We start from the raw sequence: 19219 nt of genomic DNA, 5'->3' as shown, positions 1-19219 counted from the left end.
ATTAAATAAAGTTTCATTTTCTGAAGATAATGTGAATGGACATGCTTTCTGTGGAACTCATTTACAAGAAAATTAAATTTGAAAGTCCGTTGAGGACGGTCAGTGTATCTGCCTATTGCTCACTGTTACTACTCAGAATGAATATGCATGACGACGGCACAAAATTACCTGATGTGTGTTAACGAAATGAGTTTTTAATTATTATATTGTCTAAAATTGATAATTATAATGAGAGAATCATTATTTCTCAGCATTAATGGAACTACAAATAAAGAATAATAAAATTCGTTAATAAGAGAGATTCCAATGTTCTTCAAATATTGAAAATTTGTATGGAACATTACTAAAACTCTAAAATAATTTTTTTTAATTTTACATGATATAACCCTCCTAAAGATTAATTTATCCTTCTTCATTATTTTTATATATTTTTGAAAATATATTAAATGAAAAGTTTTTCAAATGAATGCTTTATGTTTTTCTGTAGTCTAATTAAAAGCAAAAATTCTTCACCCCATATAAGAAATATTTTGTGAGTTACATTCATGCATTCTAAATTTACAGCGTTATATAATTTTTTGGTGTATGCATTTGTTGAAATTTTCAAATGTCTTGTACAATTTAGGTTTGTATCTAACACTTGAAATAAATTAATGGCCAAAAACTGATTTTTAACTGGTGTGAAACGTAAAAAGATGCAATTGGTAATAATATAATGAATTTTTACCCAAAATTCGCTAGATAACTGCTGAAATGTAAATATGACTAATATGTAGTACTGAAATGGTAACAATGAAAAATTGTAATTATAATAAAAATAGTGGCTTCATATTCTATGAAATAACGTATTAATATTAACGTTGAAGTTACAGAACGCAGAGGATAAAGTGAAATCGATTACGTTGATTCCAAAAAATAAATTTTATCGTTTACAAGCACGTTGCTATATTCGGTTGACACGTTATGAACATTTTTCTCTGTAGACTGTAGTAATGCAATATAGCAATTCTTGTTTCCTCTTTATGAATTTTTTATGATTTGACAATTTGAAAATGTCAAAGGTATTATGCACACCCGACATACATGCAAGCACACTTAGATCTTCCAGACCCGTTTTTACAAAAGAATAAAGAATAGCAAATAATGAATATTTTTTACTGTTCTTGCGAATAAGAAAATTTGTTAAATAATTCGAATTGTCCAATTGTATCTGAAGCGGATCAAGAACCGATGTAGGTCAAGTTACAAATATTTCAGTATCGGAGTTCCTTTGTAAGCAATCGAGGTGCTCCATGTGTATCGATCGAATATGTTTAAATTGAATTTTCTCAAAAACGGAGGTATTTTTGAAAAACTTAAAAAAGGACATCGTGCGTATGGATTTCAATAGTGTCAGTGGAATACATCATAGATTTTTACGAACGAGTTTCACAAAAGAGAACGGTTTCACGCGCAAGCTCTGGGAAAATCGAAACAGATATCTTCTAATCCAGCGAATAGCAGACAGGAGAGGCTGCCTAGTTTTCTGTTATTAGAGTCCACCATTTGTCGACACATCCCCATTTTTCTTTCTTATTTCTTTTTTTGTTCTCTTAGTGGTTTTTAATGTGCCGTTGTAGCAACGTTATAGTGGATATTTCAGGAATCGGAGACAGAGTACATCGTTGAATCGGTTCCAGATGTGAAGTACATGCACATGTATCAAATCTGAATAGACTTCCGACCCATTTCTCTCGTGCTTCTATTATTTGTTTGTGTGCATTTAGTAACATTTGGGATTATAAAAGCACGTGTCCCTTATTGTAATCCATATACAATACTTTGAGTAGAGACAAATTCGAGGTAAGTTCAATAGCTTCTTAGAACCTGGTCCCCCCCTTTTATACGCTTTGGTGACGTTAAAGCCGGTGCAATATCTAAGCACAAGTCTGGGTCCTAACGTTACTGGAACAATGACTTATGGACCAAAGCACGAGCAGTTCTGATGGTCTGTTCGAAATGTTTATTGACAATTTGTCAAGGATATGAGAATATAAAACGAAACAAGACCTCGCAAAATTCCAATCCGGCGCCAATTGCGTCCCGACGAACATCCTCGTTACGTCCTTTTCCAGAAAAAGTGCGTTGAGGGCGCAAGAAGGACGAAGTCGGAATGTTTCGAAGAATATTGTATTAGTTTCTAGATTACTTCGGGAAAAACATGCAGAGTGTTAAAAAATAGGGTTATGTGTTAAGGGAAGATAGTATTGGTCAAATGGAAGAAAAACGTTCGACTAAATATGGGCGGAAAAATTAACTCTTTGCACTCGCGGACTCCGGAGCAGAGCTATTTATAATTTGTCATTACAAACGGTAAAATTTTGTCATTAAATATATTATAAGATTTATATCTATAATCGATAAAAAAAACAGTAAAATATATTCATGACTTTTCTTTTCTTGAAATAATGGATTATGTATTTGTTTACTTTATGGGCGTGTTGTAACACGTGATTAATATAATTATAATATTTTTGTAATCAAGGAAAGGAGGCAAGGCTATATTCATCTTGTATAATCACCAAGTAATACATAGATGCATGTATAGTATATCATGAAGATCGTTGAAATCGTTAAAAAGAGAATCTTATAAGAATAATTCCGTTGAAATATTTTAATTAAATACTTTATTACTATCATGAAACACGTTTTCTACAGAAAACATAGAATTCTAAATTCATTTGAAAATCAATAAAATTAATTCTAAATTCATTTCTCTGTGATTTTATTTTCTGTCGTATTTAAATAACGAACATTATTAAACAAAAGTAGACGGTAAAGTGACCAATCAAATCAATCGCGTGTTTCAATCTTCGATTAACTTTTAAAAAAACATTTTTAATATTGTTTATTAATTTTCACACGACAAACAATCATTCGAGACAAACTAGGAAAGACCTACTACTTATTCATTGTTATCGGTGTCATTATTAATGTCCACAACAATATTTTCGAGAAAATTCAATAAAATAGTAAACATTCAGATGTTTTATTTGATATATATATATATGGCAAGAGAAATAATTTTTTTAATTAACTATTTTATATTTCACGTTAAACAATATCCTTCATTTGAATTTTCCAATTAGATTAATGATTATGAAATACAATATCCTTTATTTGAATTTTTCAATTAAATTAATGTTTATAAAATACAATATATGAATAATAGAATAAGAATTGGACGTATTCGAAAATAAAGGTGTGGTTCCTGCATCATCAGCTGTTTCAGTAATTAAATATTTTCTATTGCACGCGCAAAGAGACAAGAATTTTCCAGAGAATTCTCAGAGGGCTCGCGAAAACACGCGTAAACGCGACTGAGGCACGATCAGCTTCGGAATCTCGCTGCTGGCGGGAATTTCACAATTTCCGGGCAGATCCAATAATTTCCTCGTTCGAGACGTGTTCAGTCGTGAGAGCGGGGAACTCGATGACCCTAACGATGATAAAATGGATTTAAATTGCACCGCGCGCACACCTGCACGCCAAATCTAGTGTGACATCGTCCGAGGAAAATTTCTAAGCGTGGGTTACGACTTTCACTTGTGCAAAAAGAGAGTCATTCTTATCACGCACTTGTTTGTCGGACTCTGTTATTACAAAACTTGGCTACACTTTGACACATTGCCATATTGGGGAAGTAATTGATGCGTTGCACCTCTTTGTTCTATTTCATAGCCCATTTATGAAATATTTTTATTACTCGACACACTGTGTTCTTATGAATTCTATTCGTGTAAAAAAATGTTTAAATATGTGCTGAATGTTTTCTCGAAAATAGTCACTTGTTAATACAATACTTGAGAGGATGTCAGGTTTCGTATGTTATAGTTTCTCTTGCCAACTTCGAAGATTCTTTTACAGTGTAAGCACATTAGAGAATTTTTAAATTATGTTTTACTATATCGAGTTAAAACAATTCTTTTTCAATGATTATGAACGTATTTGTGAAAGTCCTTTCAATTAAATGCACCTTGTTTTCAAAAGTGGCCGCAGGTCATATTCGAAATAAAAAGTTCTAATTTGTTTTATTATGTATTTATGTTATCACTTAAATATTACCCGGCAATTTTTCCAAATTTACAAGAGACAGAGAGAATGTTGTGTGTTAAAGAAAAAGTTGAGCTATTTTAATGAAAATATTCATTTGCTTTCATTAGAATTAAAACGTGCCAAATCGAATTGAAAGCTGACTCTAATTTTTTACTGTATAAACTGTAATCCCTTTAACTTAATCTTAATCAGTAATTCCTGGTGCACAAAGTAAGCCTTCTAAAGTAGTTCCTTTAGTAGCTACTTTTGATAATTACTTTGCAACTTTCACTTCATTACTGACTCGCTAAGCTCTCCAACCCTTATCTTATGTACTGCGAACAGCGTTCTCCACTATACACATTTTATAGGCTTAGAAACGATTTTTATATTTATAATATCCAATACATCTGCAAAACTTTTATAATCGTGATTAAGCTGATCTTTACTTCACTGAAAATGACTTTAGGAACAAACGTTTCAACTAACGTGTTTAAGCTCACGATGTGATTTCGAGTGAAGCTGTTTAGTTAGTACTTCCGTAAATCACTGTTTCTTCGTTCTTTCTAGATAGGACGTGTTGATAAATCAAAGCTTGAAGGTCGAAGCTAATTTGTGTTTGTATAGATTTAATTTCTTCAAAACTTTCATGTTTCGCCAAGAACATCGTGGATATTTTCCTGTAGGATTATGTTTGTATTGTAACTTATGACTAGTTGAAGTTTCATACAAAAATTTACAATTTCTTATATTTTTTATATTTTTTTCTGAATGAAATTATGATTTTTACAGCTGATACAGCAGCGATTAATTTGTTTTTCGGAAATAAATGGATAGAAAATTATGAAAACCATGTACATATTAATAAACAAATAATTGGTAAAAGTAGCAACAATATTAAGAGAGATAGTAAATTATTTGAATTTATTTATTTATTCTTTCCTCTATTGAAATTGAAATTCGTAGTCTTTTGAATTTACCTTCCTCATAGTGTTTCAAAAATGTAGTTTAAAGCGTTTAGAGTGATTTAGTATACACCTTTATTGATGAAACGAATTACTCTGGTCTATAAAATTTAATTTTTTTTTGCTACAGAAGGTTTAATGGGTGTTCTTAATAGTATTTCTCACGCTGAATTCGAATATGCAATCCGTTTTCCTTTATCACGCACAGTTTTTGAAACAACCAATTCTAAAAAAATAACTCAAATTATCAACTTTGAACGTTTTCTGTGTCTTAATTATGAAAATTTTTCAGTCTTTTCTTACACAATATTATTCTATAGACCTTCCTGAACACAATGATGTAAATTTAAACGATTTAAAAAGTTCATTTATTTTGGAAAAATCTTGTTCAAAAGCCACTCGTTTCTTCTTCAAAAAGTTACAAACCTAGCTGGATTGAAAGGACAATCAGTTTCGCGATAATAGACTTCTCTCTGATCTTGTCATCAGAGTGAATTCCTCAGGATTCTGAATCTAATTTCATAAAAATTAAAAAAGCCTCGCATCAAAGATGAAGCTTCAAATTCATACGACTCTTCCATCTTTTTGCTGACAATGAAGTGAAAGTTTTATTCTGGTAACATTTGAATTATTTTTTAAGTATCCTATACGCAGTCTTGAGACTCGTACTTATAATTTCATTTTAAATTTACCTTGTAGACGAAGTGTTAATGAACTAAAATAATCCGGTGCATCGTAATTAAATGAACTTAATGAAATTAATGGAAATGGAGTGTACGAAACGACTCTTGAATAATGAAAGAAGATATGTCGGAGTCTTATGAGCAGGGACGATAAAACGATGCTTTCGCTCGAAATGGCTTTCGTTAAGAATGCAAAGAATGGATTAGGATTGACGGATCTTGAAACAGTCTGCATAATCTCCCTCAATTGCTTTAAGCGTGCTTATTGGCAATGCCATGCGTTAGAATATCCTGGTGCTGATGAGTTTAGCGTGCATTAATTGTAAGTAATGATGCGTTTGCTCTTTCTTAGTCCAACAGAATTGTCTTCATAATTAACGAATATAAATGACGATTGACGAAAAAAGTAGGGAATAATTGAACAATGAGAAATGTAAAGAAATATTTCCACGTCACATTTGATTTTATGCGTGTTGAAAAGTAGAAGAAAATTAGGTACGATCAATGTTGGTTATGTATACGTTACATTTATGACAGATGTTAAAATGCTATTTAGAAATTGGTGGCGGTTCATAAATCGTAACATCATTGTGGTCCTGCAGTTGAGAATAAACCACTCCTTGTTGATCGGTCATATTACTCTTTTGGCATGTACCGTTCACTAGAAATACTGGTATATTTGTATGTTACCGCCCTATCGGGAGCATATCTCATTTTTCTAACATTTGGATTGATAAACAGTATTTGGAACGTTTAATGCAGTATTAATAAAGGTTATTTAATAAATATTTGCAATGAAAGATGTTGATGTAACATTATTTGAAAATTTTCATTTATGATTATGTACACATGTATTTGTAGGATGATGTATGTTCAATGTATTGAACCGATTGTAAATATAAGGAGTTAGTTTGGTTATAGGACCCATTGTACAATATTTAAGACTGCTGCTTTGATGAAGGGAACGAATAATAGTGTCAATTTTTTTCTTTATACATGCAATGTTTATCGTGTTTGTGTTAAATGGAAATTAATATTTAGCGGGTATCTCGACTCCTAAACTGACAGGCGAGAAACTTATCGAAATTTTATAAATTTTTCAATAGCTTTCCAATTATTAAAGAATTTAATTAAACAATTATTATGAAAATTTTAACGTGATTTTTTAACATAGAATTATAATAACTTGGTTTGTTTTTAGTATCATCAGTTAGAAAAAAGACGTTTTGAAATAAATGCAGATTATTATTTTATGAATAATATTTGCTTACAACTGATCGATGATATCAGATCCATACGAGAGGTTCCATTCTAAATACATGCTATCCTGGCTTCTTTCAACTGTTTGGTACGGTGATACATTTCGTTCTCGAGTAAAATCTTTGTCCTGTTCGGTGGTTTACAGCAATGATTCTCGTTTACTTTAATACTTTGAGTGCCGTGTCCTCTAGAGATGAGAACCATAAATGGTTCTTATTCACTCGAATAGAGACTATTCTTGTATTTTTTTGTATACACGTATACGAGATACGTGCAATAATGAAACCTGATTCCTTAAATAAAATGAATACATACTATTCCACAAAATTAAAAGATTACTTATCATAAACCGTGAAGCTTCGAAATTATTTTGCCTTCCGTAAGCTTTTTTCTAGTGATGTTTTTGTTTTATGTAACTGCTGGGAAAGTATCATATATATTTTTTGATTTTCAAAATTATATTTTCAGAAGAGGTTATAAGCCCTCATTAAATGAATAAACCGCAATATACTTGGCAACCTCGAATATTCTTTTTAACACAGAACATATGTCAAAATTCGGGGTCTAATAAAACTTCAAGCGAGTGCACTTATTTACAGCATGATAAAATATGCGAGGAACAATTTTTTCCACCAAGAATTTGCTTTGAGAGGAATCATCTATTGCAATTACCATGTCTCTTTTCCAGCGCAGTTTTATGAAATTTTACTGGATAGTAGCAACAAATAAATTAACGATGCGAAATTGTAAAATAAGCAAAATTATTTTATGGTTTTACATTTACTAATAATGTTTAATACCTTACTTTTTATAAATACTTATTATTACGTTTGTATGCCCAAGTCCTGGTTTGTTATTTTACTCTACTTGAATCTATTAATACATTTTTTCATAAAAATTATTTATAACTCTTAAGTTAATCCTTATCCTACTACGTACTTTTCTGTGAATAAGCTTTTTTTGTAAATTTTGTGTAAAAAGATTTAAACTCGCACAAATCGAACTCATCTAATAATTTTTACTGATACATAGGTTTTACTTATTTCTACAAACTTATTTCACAGATTCATTTCCGCAGTAACAAATGAACGTTTCTCTCTACTTTACGATGCAATGGTATAAAAAAACAAACGTTTTTCTGTCGATGCCGACTGTCATCGGCGCTAGTAGACAATGGGTTGACGAATAAAATACAATTTAATATTAGATTACACAAAAGGTGTGTTATCTATTTTTACAATTTTGCTTCGTTTTCAAATAATTTCGTTATCGTAATTACAAATATTTATTATTTTGCTTGTAAAAATTACCTCTCTAATTTCGATGTTTCTTCTTTACAGTTTTTCAACTATTTTTTCTAATATTTCGTAAATAAAGTGTTCGGGTCAAAGTAATATAACCTTTTTTGATATATTGTAATTAATATGTTAATGCGATTAAAGTATATTTTGTACCCGCTTGCTTTCATTATTGTATTTTTATTGTATTTGAAACTTTTCTGTGTGATTATTAAATCATGTGAGAGTTGATTTTTCAAGGAAAGAGGTTGGTAAAAACATTGCTCAGGAAACAATACGAATTTTCTGGACTACCTAATACAGTCAATTTATACAATATATATAAATGATTTAGAAACGATCAGCATAATGTTACAGTTATGGCGGAATCGTGTAATCAGAAGATATACTAATATTTTCATAAATTGGAGTTCCATTGTGGTTTATACGTTTATACAGAACGATGATAATAATGTTTGAAAACATACTTGAAATGCGAATAGATAATTTGTTAATACGAACAATGGACGGTGGTAGTATTTAGCAAATATTGAATTTAGAAATTTTCTTACAAGTAGTCATACATTTTCCTAATTAATAAATAATAAATTCTTTTGAATATTCAGATTTTTAATTTTTAGTTCTTAAATCACAGCTAAATAATTTCACATTGTAGTGTAAATACTTGTTTATGTGTTAGTAATTGCAATTCTATTATATTCGTACACTAATATAATGTTATTTTTGTTAAAAAATTTTACATACTCGAAATCTATCTATCAAATGATACAATCAACTCTATTGAATTTTAATTGAGATAGTCTTAAATGCATTAATAAAATTGGATAATACAAGAGATCAAAATCTAACCATACAAATTTTTGTTTGCGTATTAATCATGAATACGTTCCGAAAAGCAAACTGTTTAGCCTATTTTCTAATGCTGATGCGTGCAGTATTTAGAAATTTAAATAATGGCTGTTTCGTTTAAATATTGAAAATTTATACAAATTTCTGCAGTATAATTAATCAGGTAACTGCGTTCGACGAGTATACACTTTATTATTTGATTTTATAGCGCGCACAATGAAAGATCTTTCAAATTAAATTCAATAGTTAACTAGTTAAAAGAGCAGCCCCGACGTTTCTCGTTGCAGCCATAAAGGGAGGAATTATGTAACTGCGTGTCATAGTGAAAATGGATGGAAGAACTACTTAAGCCTTTTTATGCCTCGAGTGGATACTGTACGACTAGATTGCACTGCAAGATTAAAACTACTTTCATCAGCATTATATTTCAGACAATAAATTTCAATTATCTTTTTAATATTGTTGATAAACGTTTCATTATTTTCCTGTGACATAAATGCAATTGTATTGTAAGAACAAGAAACCTTATTTTCTTCTTAAGGAAATGAAATTTAAGAAATTTGATCTAGCATCCATTTTTGTAAATCTGTGTCATATTATACATTTTCTATTACAACAACAGTACAAAAGTGATTATTTATGTAACTTTCACCAAAGATAATTTCAATATATACAGTTACATTACTAACTTTATTTTATTCGATTTTTGTTTCACGCTTTCAATTAACAATCCTTTTATTTTTCTACTGTCCCATTAAGCAGTAGCTTTAGGTTTCTAATGCAAGTATTGTACATAGGTTTGGTTTTTTCAAGCATTTAGCTTGTACTGCATTAAAAAGATTTGCAACGTGTGACATTTTCATTAAAAATATTTTACAATTATAAGAGCAACTAGTAAAACAATATCAGTGTTATACAGGTTTTTATACTGAACGAAATATCGTCCATATTTTCTGTTACATAATATTATCAAAATATTATACAGTACCAGCTTCTGCTGATTTTTATTATTTTAGTTTGTACTGAATATATTAAAAGATGTTATTAATAAATAAATGAAATGCTTGAATTGGTGAAGAACATTCTGTACACATCTATAAATGTCACCATCTATAATTCATGTGATTACTCTTGAATGCTGTCAAATGGAGTTATGCTACAAGTATCTGTGTAAATTTCTTTTTCAAATTCCCATGAGGTCATAAGTCTCAGGCGCTCGCTATAGAATCCCAGTACTGCAACTTTGTATTTTATTTGCGCGCCAAATTAAAGTTACGCAGTACGTTTCAATTCGGTGGAGTTATTGCTTCCGAGTTTTCAAATGTTTGATTGAGTTTGCAACCAAACGTTTGATGACCAAATATTTACACGAATAATTGCAAACATTTAAATCGTACAGTGCTTACAAATTATCGTTGATAAACAAGATGCAGTTGATTGAGGAATGCGATATGTGCCGATCGCTTGCTGGATGACTTTTCTGATTTCGACTGACTGACAAATACGATGTGATTTCTCACAACTGATTAAAGCTTTCTGATTGAGCTTTGAATAATTGTCGATTGTACGTCGAATTCTAATCAGAATTAGAGAAACGTTCAATGGTAGTGCAAATCCCTTTTTCAGAATAAACAAGAAAAACCTAACTAAAAATGCAATTAAGGTATAGATTGATTTATAATATATCGAGAATTATTGACAATCATAGGTATAATTTATGAAAATTCGGCAAAAGTTATTGCTATAAGATTTATTGTCATAATATTCACGTATAGTTGAAAAATGATTACACATTTTTTTGTCGGATAATATTTATAAATGGCTGCCATGGAGGACATCAAAGTTGGATTTGAAAAGAAGATTGCTTGTTGCCATAATTTGAGCTATTCTGCTCATCCTGAACAAGCAATTCAGTTGATTTTTAAATAGTATGAATGTGACTATTTTGTTGCATTTATACGATAAAAAAGTATGTTTTACGCTGAGGATGTAAGTGAAATGAAATCATTTAAAGATGTAGAATTATTTATTACCATTTAGTAAACCAGAAAATAAAGTATTGTATATTACTATACAAAGAAAGTAAGAAGACAAGTATTAAATATAACGTGTGCTGTTTATGTAAAAGTTTAGGTAAAACCCTTTATTTAAACGTATCATAAGCAAAATAGCATTGGATTAAAAGTATATTGCTTCGTAATCCGTGAAAGTGAAATGAAACTTTTAAAAAACATACAATTACAGTTTTCACTGTAGAATTTCAGTTCCGAGAAATAAAAAAATTTGCTTGAGAGTTATTATTATTTGCTTATTATTAATAGACAATTTAAATAGAAAAATAGAATTGCAATACAAAATGGATTTTTCCAAAAAATATTATAAAAAGCATCACCCTTTTTTTAAATAGTTGTATATATTTTTTCGTATTGCGTGCATTCTGTACAGTACTTTCAGACTTCCCATAAATCCATAGTCTAGTTATCTGTTTAAAAAAACATGTCGGGGAAGTCCTCCATTGGATCGATACTTATAAGTTAAAAAGAAGACGACCACAAATGGGAATAACCGGCAACAATTCATGTTAATAAAATTTTTATTACGCAGCTGAATAGTTAGATTGCTCTGATTTGTTCGTCCCATCACAGGGAACGTTTCCCTTTGACACAACATCGATGGTCCTGCTGCGAAAGAAGCTCGATAAACGGGGAAAGAGGAACGGCGGTAGGGGGTAGGGCGTGTTCACCAAAGTGTGAAATTTAAAAGTTACCATTACAGACAGCGAGTGAACGCGCGACAGTGAAACGCGACACTGCAAACTCGAATGTTAGCTTGGAGCCCATTCAAACTCGATACCGTCTTTAGAAATAAAACCCATGAAACAGGACGGCCGGTACCATTTGTAAGTTCGCTGAGAGCTTTAAAAGCTGTACACCGGCCGAACCAGTTTTTCGAACCGCCCGAATTAAATGCTAACATTCGAGGTTAAACTTTTTGTTAATTCTCAGATGGTAAGGAAAAATTGATTTTAATTGTGTATTCAATATAAGGAAATCTACAAAAATTGTTTTTCCAATGCAGAGTACATAAAAGAAGATAATATTTGTTGGATATTTGTCGGTAGAGGGAACTATTAAGAAATGATAGGGGGTAAAAGACGTTGGTAGGGAATTCTTATAATAACGTCGTGTCGGCAATAATGATACAGCGGTCACAGCCAGTCGTAAAATATTTATGGAAATATTCTTCGTGCAATAGGATAGAATGGCGAGAGGTGCAATATATAGGGATAAGTCGTTCAGTACTAATCGCTCTAAGCTTATTTATTATTATCTTCGACTGGAATCGATAAAAATCATAAACTGAAGAACATATTTGCAGTATAAGTAGAATTTAATCAAAGCAGAGATATTATTCTTATAAAATTTAACAACGAAAAGTGATAATACCCAAAATGAAATAAGTCGTAATCTGTAGGAAACACAAAATTATTATTCAGTAATAACCACTTATTAAATTTTAATGAAATGGTATTTAATTGATACAAGATTCTTATTGAACCCTTATTTTGACATATATCATCAAAAAGAAAAACTATTAATTTTTAACTACTGATGTTAGTTCCAAGGACCAACAACGTAATCTCTAAGTTAACGAATAACTCTAATTAGAATAAATATTCTTGTTTTGTTTGGGTCTCATTAATAACGAAGATATATTAAGAAAAGTCACAAATTAAACTTTTTCATTTCTTTCAAATGACGGTTTTATTGTATCTTAAAATGCATGTTGGCTTCACGGACGAACAGTTATACGGTTACAGTGCAAGTTCTTTTCACTTCGGTAGTTAATGGTTAAAATCTAGCTTTCCTTTAGTTTTCCACCTATTGATTTTACAGAAGCAAAAAATTTGGTCTTTATTAATTGACAGTATATTGGTCGGTACTAATCGACAGTTGGATGTTCGGTATTGCACGATGAAGATGTGGAATAATTTTGTGGCGTACTGTCTACAGAAAGATATTGTAAAACTAGTACTTTTTATCATACTTAATATATCCGAAATATAATACATAATAGAACAGAATCAGTTGCATATCCGAGAATCGAAAGATCAACTTTAAAAAATAGCTTTCAACTTATTGAATGTCAAAACATATACGTTTAATGCTTTAGAACATCGAAAATAATGGAGTAAACACCAAAATATGTTACACGATATTGTAATATTTGTCTGATCTTGTTGATTCACATAGACTGTCATTATTATTTATGCCTATTAACAAGTTAAATCAACTTTGTCAGGACTGTCCATTCTCCCGTATGCGGGCTGTATACTGTAATTCTGTTCGGTAAAGAACGTATACATATTTTATTAAACATGTTATAATAATACAATAACAATAATAATAACTATTCACTAAACATACAGCTGAAAAGGACAAATCCCGCGGATTTAATACATCATAAATAGAATTATCCATTAAATTAAAATTGCTTATTACTGAAAGGCTACTAATAGTAAGTGGCATTTTCCTCAATGCTATACTGACGTACATCGAATTGACTGATATGATTAATCATACATTCAAAAAAATATTAATTTAAAAACATTAATTTAAAGAAAATGTGACTATGGGAGATCCATGACAATAACGATACCGGTGGAGATGGAAATGATAATAAGTCATAATAATAATTCAATTTCAGGCGCAAGAGGAAGACAGTGATTCACACCTTCGAGGTCAAAGGGAAAGAATAACATGGGGAAAGGCGATAAGAGAGGCATCGCGCAACGTAGCGACGGTGAGTACAGAAAAAGAAATAGCCGTTCATCGTTAGTGTTTAGTATATTGAAAATGAAACGTATTCTCACCAATGAAAAATGTAAAACGTTTCCGTTATTGGATACATAATGTTGCCAAAAAACCATTATCATTATATTTTCACAATTCCATTACAATCTTCACGCGACATCGCGTCTAAATAATTTTGCTTTAATGCATCGGAGCATACATATTTTTCAATCACATACAAATCGAAATATCATTTACCCTTTTGAAAGGAGCACTGTGTTTTTATAAATCATTCATTAGCAGCAGAATATCGAAGGCTCGGCGTTCGGGATCCGCTGTTTAAATTCCAGTCTGCTGAGCGCTTGATCGCACGTACATACACGTACGTTAATAAAAAAACAGAAGCGATACTCTTGACTTGGTTCACTGCCTTGAGCAATCTGCTACGATTTTTTTTTTTACAGCTTTTAACGTGTTTTTTTCCTTTTACTAATATTTCACGCGCTCTTTATAGTTAATAATTTTCTACACGTGTGTAATATGTTTTTATTCTCTTCAACATAATTGTTTAACATAATGAATAAGTTGCACATGCATCGATATGCTCGGCACAACCTTTTAAATCTTTCTAAGACGCTATCAATCTTTTTGTATTCTAAAAAGCATTTAAAATCGATGTGTCTATAATGGAAATATCATAATCGCGGAAAAGTAGGTATTTTGAAATTTCATAGTGTATAATATTAGGGGTATATGTGATAATAATGATAAGTACACATTTCATTGAAATCTAATAACATACAATTGAGATGTTCATTTTTATTGCAAATATATCGATTTTATATAAATACTTTTGTATTAATTAAATTATTTTGTATGAATACACTAATGTATAGTATATTATATATAGTATATAAAACAATAACATGATTTTATTTATTAATTTATTCATATATACGTACACATGTAATTGAAACGAATATTACGTATAAAATTTGAGATAGAATTCCTTACTTTGCACATAATGCAAATTCTATTATAGGTCAAAATAACTTTCAGTTACGCGAGGGTTAAATAACGTTTTGTATCGGAAATAGATCTAGAGCATGTGTAATAAAAATTATGACATGGGTTAACAAGAGCCCGACCCGATATTGGTTTGCTGCGTCACTGTTTTCGATTGGCCATGCGAGGGTTAAAAAGGCACCTTAAAGTAAACATTCATGTACCCTTTCATATTGATCTTTATCACGTATTATACTTTAATTAGATTCATTAAATCACGTTGCCACGGCAGTTTGCTTAATAGAAAATATAATTACCATGTATTTTTTACGGTTATTCCAGTTTCTACAAGCAAAACAATTTCACAGATTTAATGCCATTCTATAAATACGTCGATATACTCCCTGAAAAAATAATTAATTTACCAAATCAGTACGGTGCACTAAAGAAAAATTTGTAGGTTACCATGTCGTATCACAGAACAGAGGTGAGGATCAAAAGAATTTGAAAATAATCGCTTTTATAAACACTAAATAATAATGTAACTAAATCTGCGAAAAGATGATATTAATTGAAAATAATGATTGACAAAAATAAGAATGATTAGCCGTTTTAAGTAAAAAAATGTAATTTCATACTGGCATACTTTAAGATTGCGAATACTAACGGCTATATAGTTTGTCGCTTAATGGCCCATGGTTCGGGTGTTATTAGTCAGTTAATCGTATAAAACGTTGCTCATAGTACAATCACTCAGCAACACTTTATTTAATCATCCACATTGCAAAGTGGAGACTCGAACATCCTCACTGGAATTAATACTTTTTGTTTTTTTTTGTTATGCATACACATAAGTATTTACAATTAAGTTCACAGCAGATTGAGGTTTAATTTTCTCGATCTTTTAATTTTCAACTGCTAATATTTCTGTAATATTCCTGCATAATGATACAAAACTTTCCGAGGTATATTTGTGCGGAGGATATCTCAAATATATTTCAGACATCTTATAGTGTATAAATTTCTTGTTAATTATGTTCCTATACCAGACGCTTTAACTTAAATATTGAAAAAAAATATATAAATACACATATACATATATTGTTATTTAAATAAATGTATTTTTAAATTAATTTTTTTAAATATAAAACAATATGAAATAATAAATACTGCATAGAAACATGATTACTACTGCACGATACTTAATTTTAAGGCTACAAATTTTCTGCATTCATAATATTACGTTTAAAATTCTTTTAAAGACAATTCTTTCAAAAACTTGATGGAAACCTCGATTAACCGACTTGATATTTTTCGTGATCTACAGTGTCCAGAATCTTGATTAAATTGGAACTTAATTCGTACTCTTAAACAGTACCTCGGAATATGTACAATCGTGTGTTATAAATATACTTGAAAAAAATGTGTTCCTAATTTTCTACTTATTTAGATCACTAGACGCCCAATTGAATCAGACATTCGAGGATTTACTGCAGTTGTGCGAACATCTGTAACTGTTTGTTTACTAAGCGGCTCTGAAAAACTTAATAAATAAAGAATAATGTTAAAACGTTCGTGGACAGTAAAAATTTTAATGAGCTGCAAAAACACTTAGTACTGAGCTGCAGTACTACAAGAGTTAAAGTGCATAGCGGTTTCAAAACATTAAGGCTATATACAATTAAATGTATGATAATACTATAACATTCACGTACATGAATGTGTTAATGGAAGAATTTTATTAGGAGTTTACATTATTTTATTCTTGTCTTTATGTCAGTTTTACTTTACTATAAGAAGAAGCATATTACGTTTCCCGAACTGTACAGGATATCTCAAGATTTAACGGACAAATTAGAGCTTTGTTAAAACGATATGACAAAAATATGAAATACGAAGGGAATAGTAGAAAATTCATGGTTACTGCGGTATAACGGACATATAGAATAACAATATTCCCGTTCACTCTGTTTATATAAACGTAAATAATTTTCCATCTTAAAATGTCAATGTCAATTATAACACTTTGCCCTCCATTATGACGCCGGTAATTCTGTCAGCTACAATTTCCCTCATATTCCATATTTTTGTCGTAACATTTTAGTAATGCGTTATACGACCTATGGTTATACATTGTTTTCTTAATTAAACCCATAAAATTTATAATGTTTAACCCTTAAGTCATACGTTAATTTGTATATTCTTTGAACGAAAATGTTCGAGGTATTATACATCTCATATTACGCACACAGACTCTTCTTCTCGCCGATAATTAATTTTATAGTCACAAGTACTGCAAGTCGCATCCTATAAAGGACAATTATAAAATGCAGTAGAGCAGACCATCGACGGTGGACGCCACACGAATGGAAAATAAAGTGAATTTAAGACGGCGCTCGACGCGTTAACGAACAACGAACTAGAATTCCTTTCTGAAAGCCAGGATGCGGACGGACGCTCGGGCTTTTATAAAGTGTAAGAATGTCGAAACAGGAGCGACATCGTCGTGCATAAAACTGTCAGGAAACGAATCGGAGGGATGAAGGTGGATGAAAAAAAGGAGAACACAGTAGAAGCAGATATTGCAGTGAGAAAAGTGAGAAAAAGAGGTGGCTGAAACTCAAATTGAACGAGCACCGAGACAGAGAAAGAAGGAAAGACTTGAGAATCTTTGGTACGGACGGCGCCTAGACGCGTCGAACGTGAGACGTCCCATGTCGTCGATCTGTTATTGAGATTTTCGCGAATTCGAGACCCACGGGGAAAACTGCTCGGTTCCGACCTCCACTATTACCGAATTACGTGACATTCTTCGCGAAGTAAATCCAATCACGTCCCGTCACACGTTTTAATAACAAGAGTAACGGACGATGTCAAACTGAGCTACGTAAAATGTGCTATACGAGACGTGATTCGTGGCGCGAACAAGGAAGAAATTATTTTTCACGAAAATTGATTCCGAAAGTTCATAATAACCGTACTGCAATCTGACTGGTTACATTTCCTGTCAATGTTACACGGACAATTTTGTTTGGCCTTTCCCCATAATTCTTATTGTTCCATTTCGTTTTATTTGTACAGACGCACTGTGTTTATTCATAGAGTTTATTCTGACATATTTTTTTACCTTCTACCAATCCTCCATAGAATATTTAAAAAATTCTTATTATTCTGCTACTGACACTAGAATTACTAAGCATTTAATACGATTAAATATAATCCTTATCTAGATTGTAACAATAGATTTTTTTCGGTTTCCTTATATATTCAATGTAATGTTCAAGTGAAACTATTTATTTTTTAAATTCTTTTGGATATTTAACACTTTCAACATATCAATAATTGCTGAATAAGAAAACTGAAACATTTTGTACGGGCGCAGTAGTTCTAGTGTTAACGTTCTACTTTTTGCTACTGATTTTAAATATAGTCTTGTATACATAAAATGAAACTTAAAAAAAATTATGGAAAACTGGCACTCGGAACGGCATAGTAGCAAGAAAAGTCTTCCATTGTGTTTTGTTCACGGTATCGATTGATTACCATATGGTTGTATTAATGAATGGCACATTAGCGCCGAAAACGCGTATGATGAGGGATGTACCTCCTTCAACTCTAAACAATTAGGGCTGCTTTCTGTTCGAGAGGAGAATCTCATTTCTACCGATGAAAAATATAGATGTTCTGGAATATTTTGTAGTAAAAGGTACGAATCTCGTTTAATTGAACTTTTGTGTATGTCATTACTATATTCATCTGTATGTTACAGATGAATATAACAAAGCAAATTTTAACAGTCATACAAAATGGAACATTACACTTTACATTGAATAACTTTATTAACGCGAACAAAAATTCTATAAAAATTTTACTCTGTACTTGTGAAATATAACTAAAGTTGCAGTTAAAATGTTGAATTTCTAATTTTTTAACTTAATCATAATTTGAAAGTCGCTGTAGCTTCTTCTCTTCCGATTAGAGTATTCCCTTAAAATTAATTTTATTAAATGTTCAAAACAACGAATATTTACTTTTAAACATGCATTTATTTGTTTCATAATATTGTAGCATACAATAATTTTCTGCATAATTCATAGGAGTATTATTTTTCTCAATCATTTTCACTAATTTTTTAATATTAAGTAATAAAGGATATTTTTGTAAATAATCTGAAAAAATAGTAATAAATTATGTAGAAGGATGTAAACAAATGTACTTCTTAGGGAGCATTTCATATCAAAGTTGAGAATCCTCTAGTTCGTTATCATTTTATTCACTGCCCGTGGAAGATG

At 30.8% G+C, this 19219-nt stretch overlaps 1 protein-coding gene across 1 annotated transcript in view; it reads left to right on the top strand.

Annotated features, from left to right (window-relative positions):
- Positions 1 to 19219, top strand: part of LOC116426672 (uncharacterized) — a 141068-nt gene that overhangs the window by 2376 nt on the left and 119473 nt on the right. Inside the window, exon 2 of the mRNA XM_031975963.2 lies at positions 13837 to 13932. Coding sequence (XP_031831823.1) covers positions 13890 to 13932 — 43 coding nt within the window. The 5' untranslated portion in view covers positions 13837 to 13889. The remainder of the gene's footprint in view (positions 1 to 13836; positions 13933 to 19219) is intronic.

Source organism: Nomia melanderi, chromosome 8 (genome assembly GCF_051020985.1).
Source record: "Nomia melanderi isolate GNS246 chromosome 8, iyNomMela1, whole genome shotgun sequence".
Lineage (NCBI taxonomy): Eukaryota > Metazoa > Arthropoda > Insecta > Hymenoptera > Halictidae > Nomia > Nomia melanderi.
Note: the sequence above shows the minus strand (reverse complement) of the source record. Positions and strands in the feature narration are given on the sequence as shown.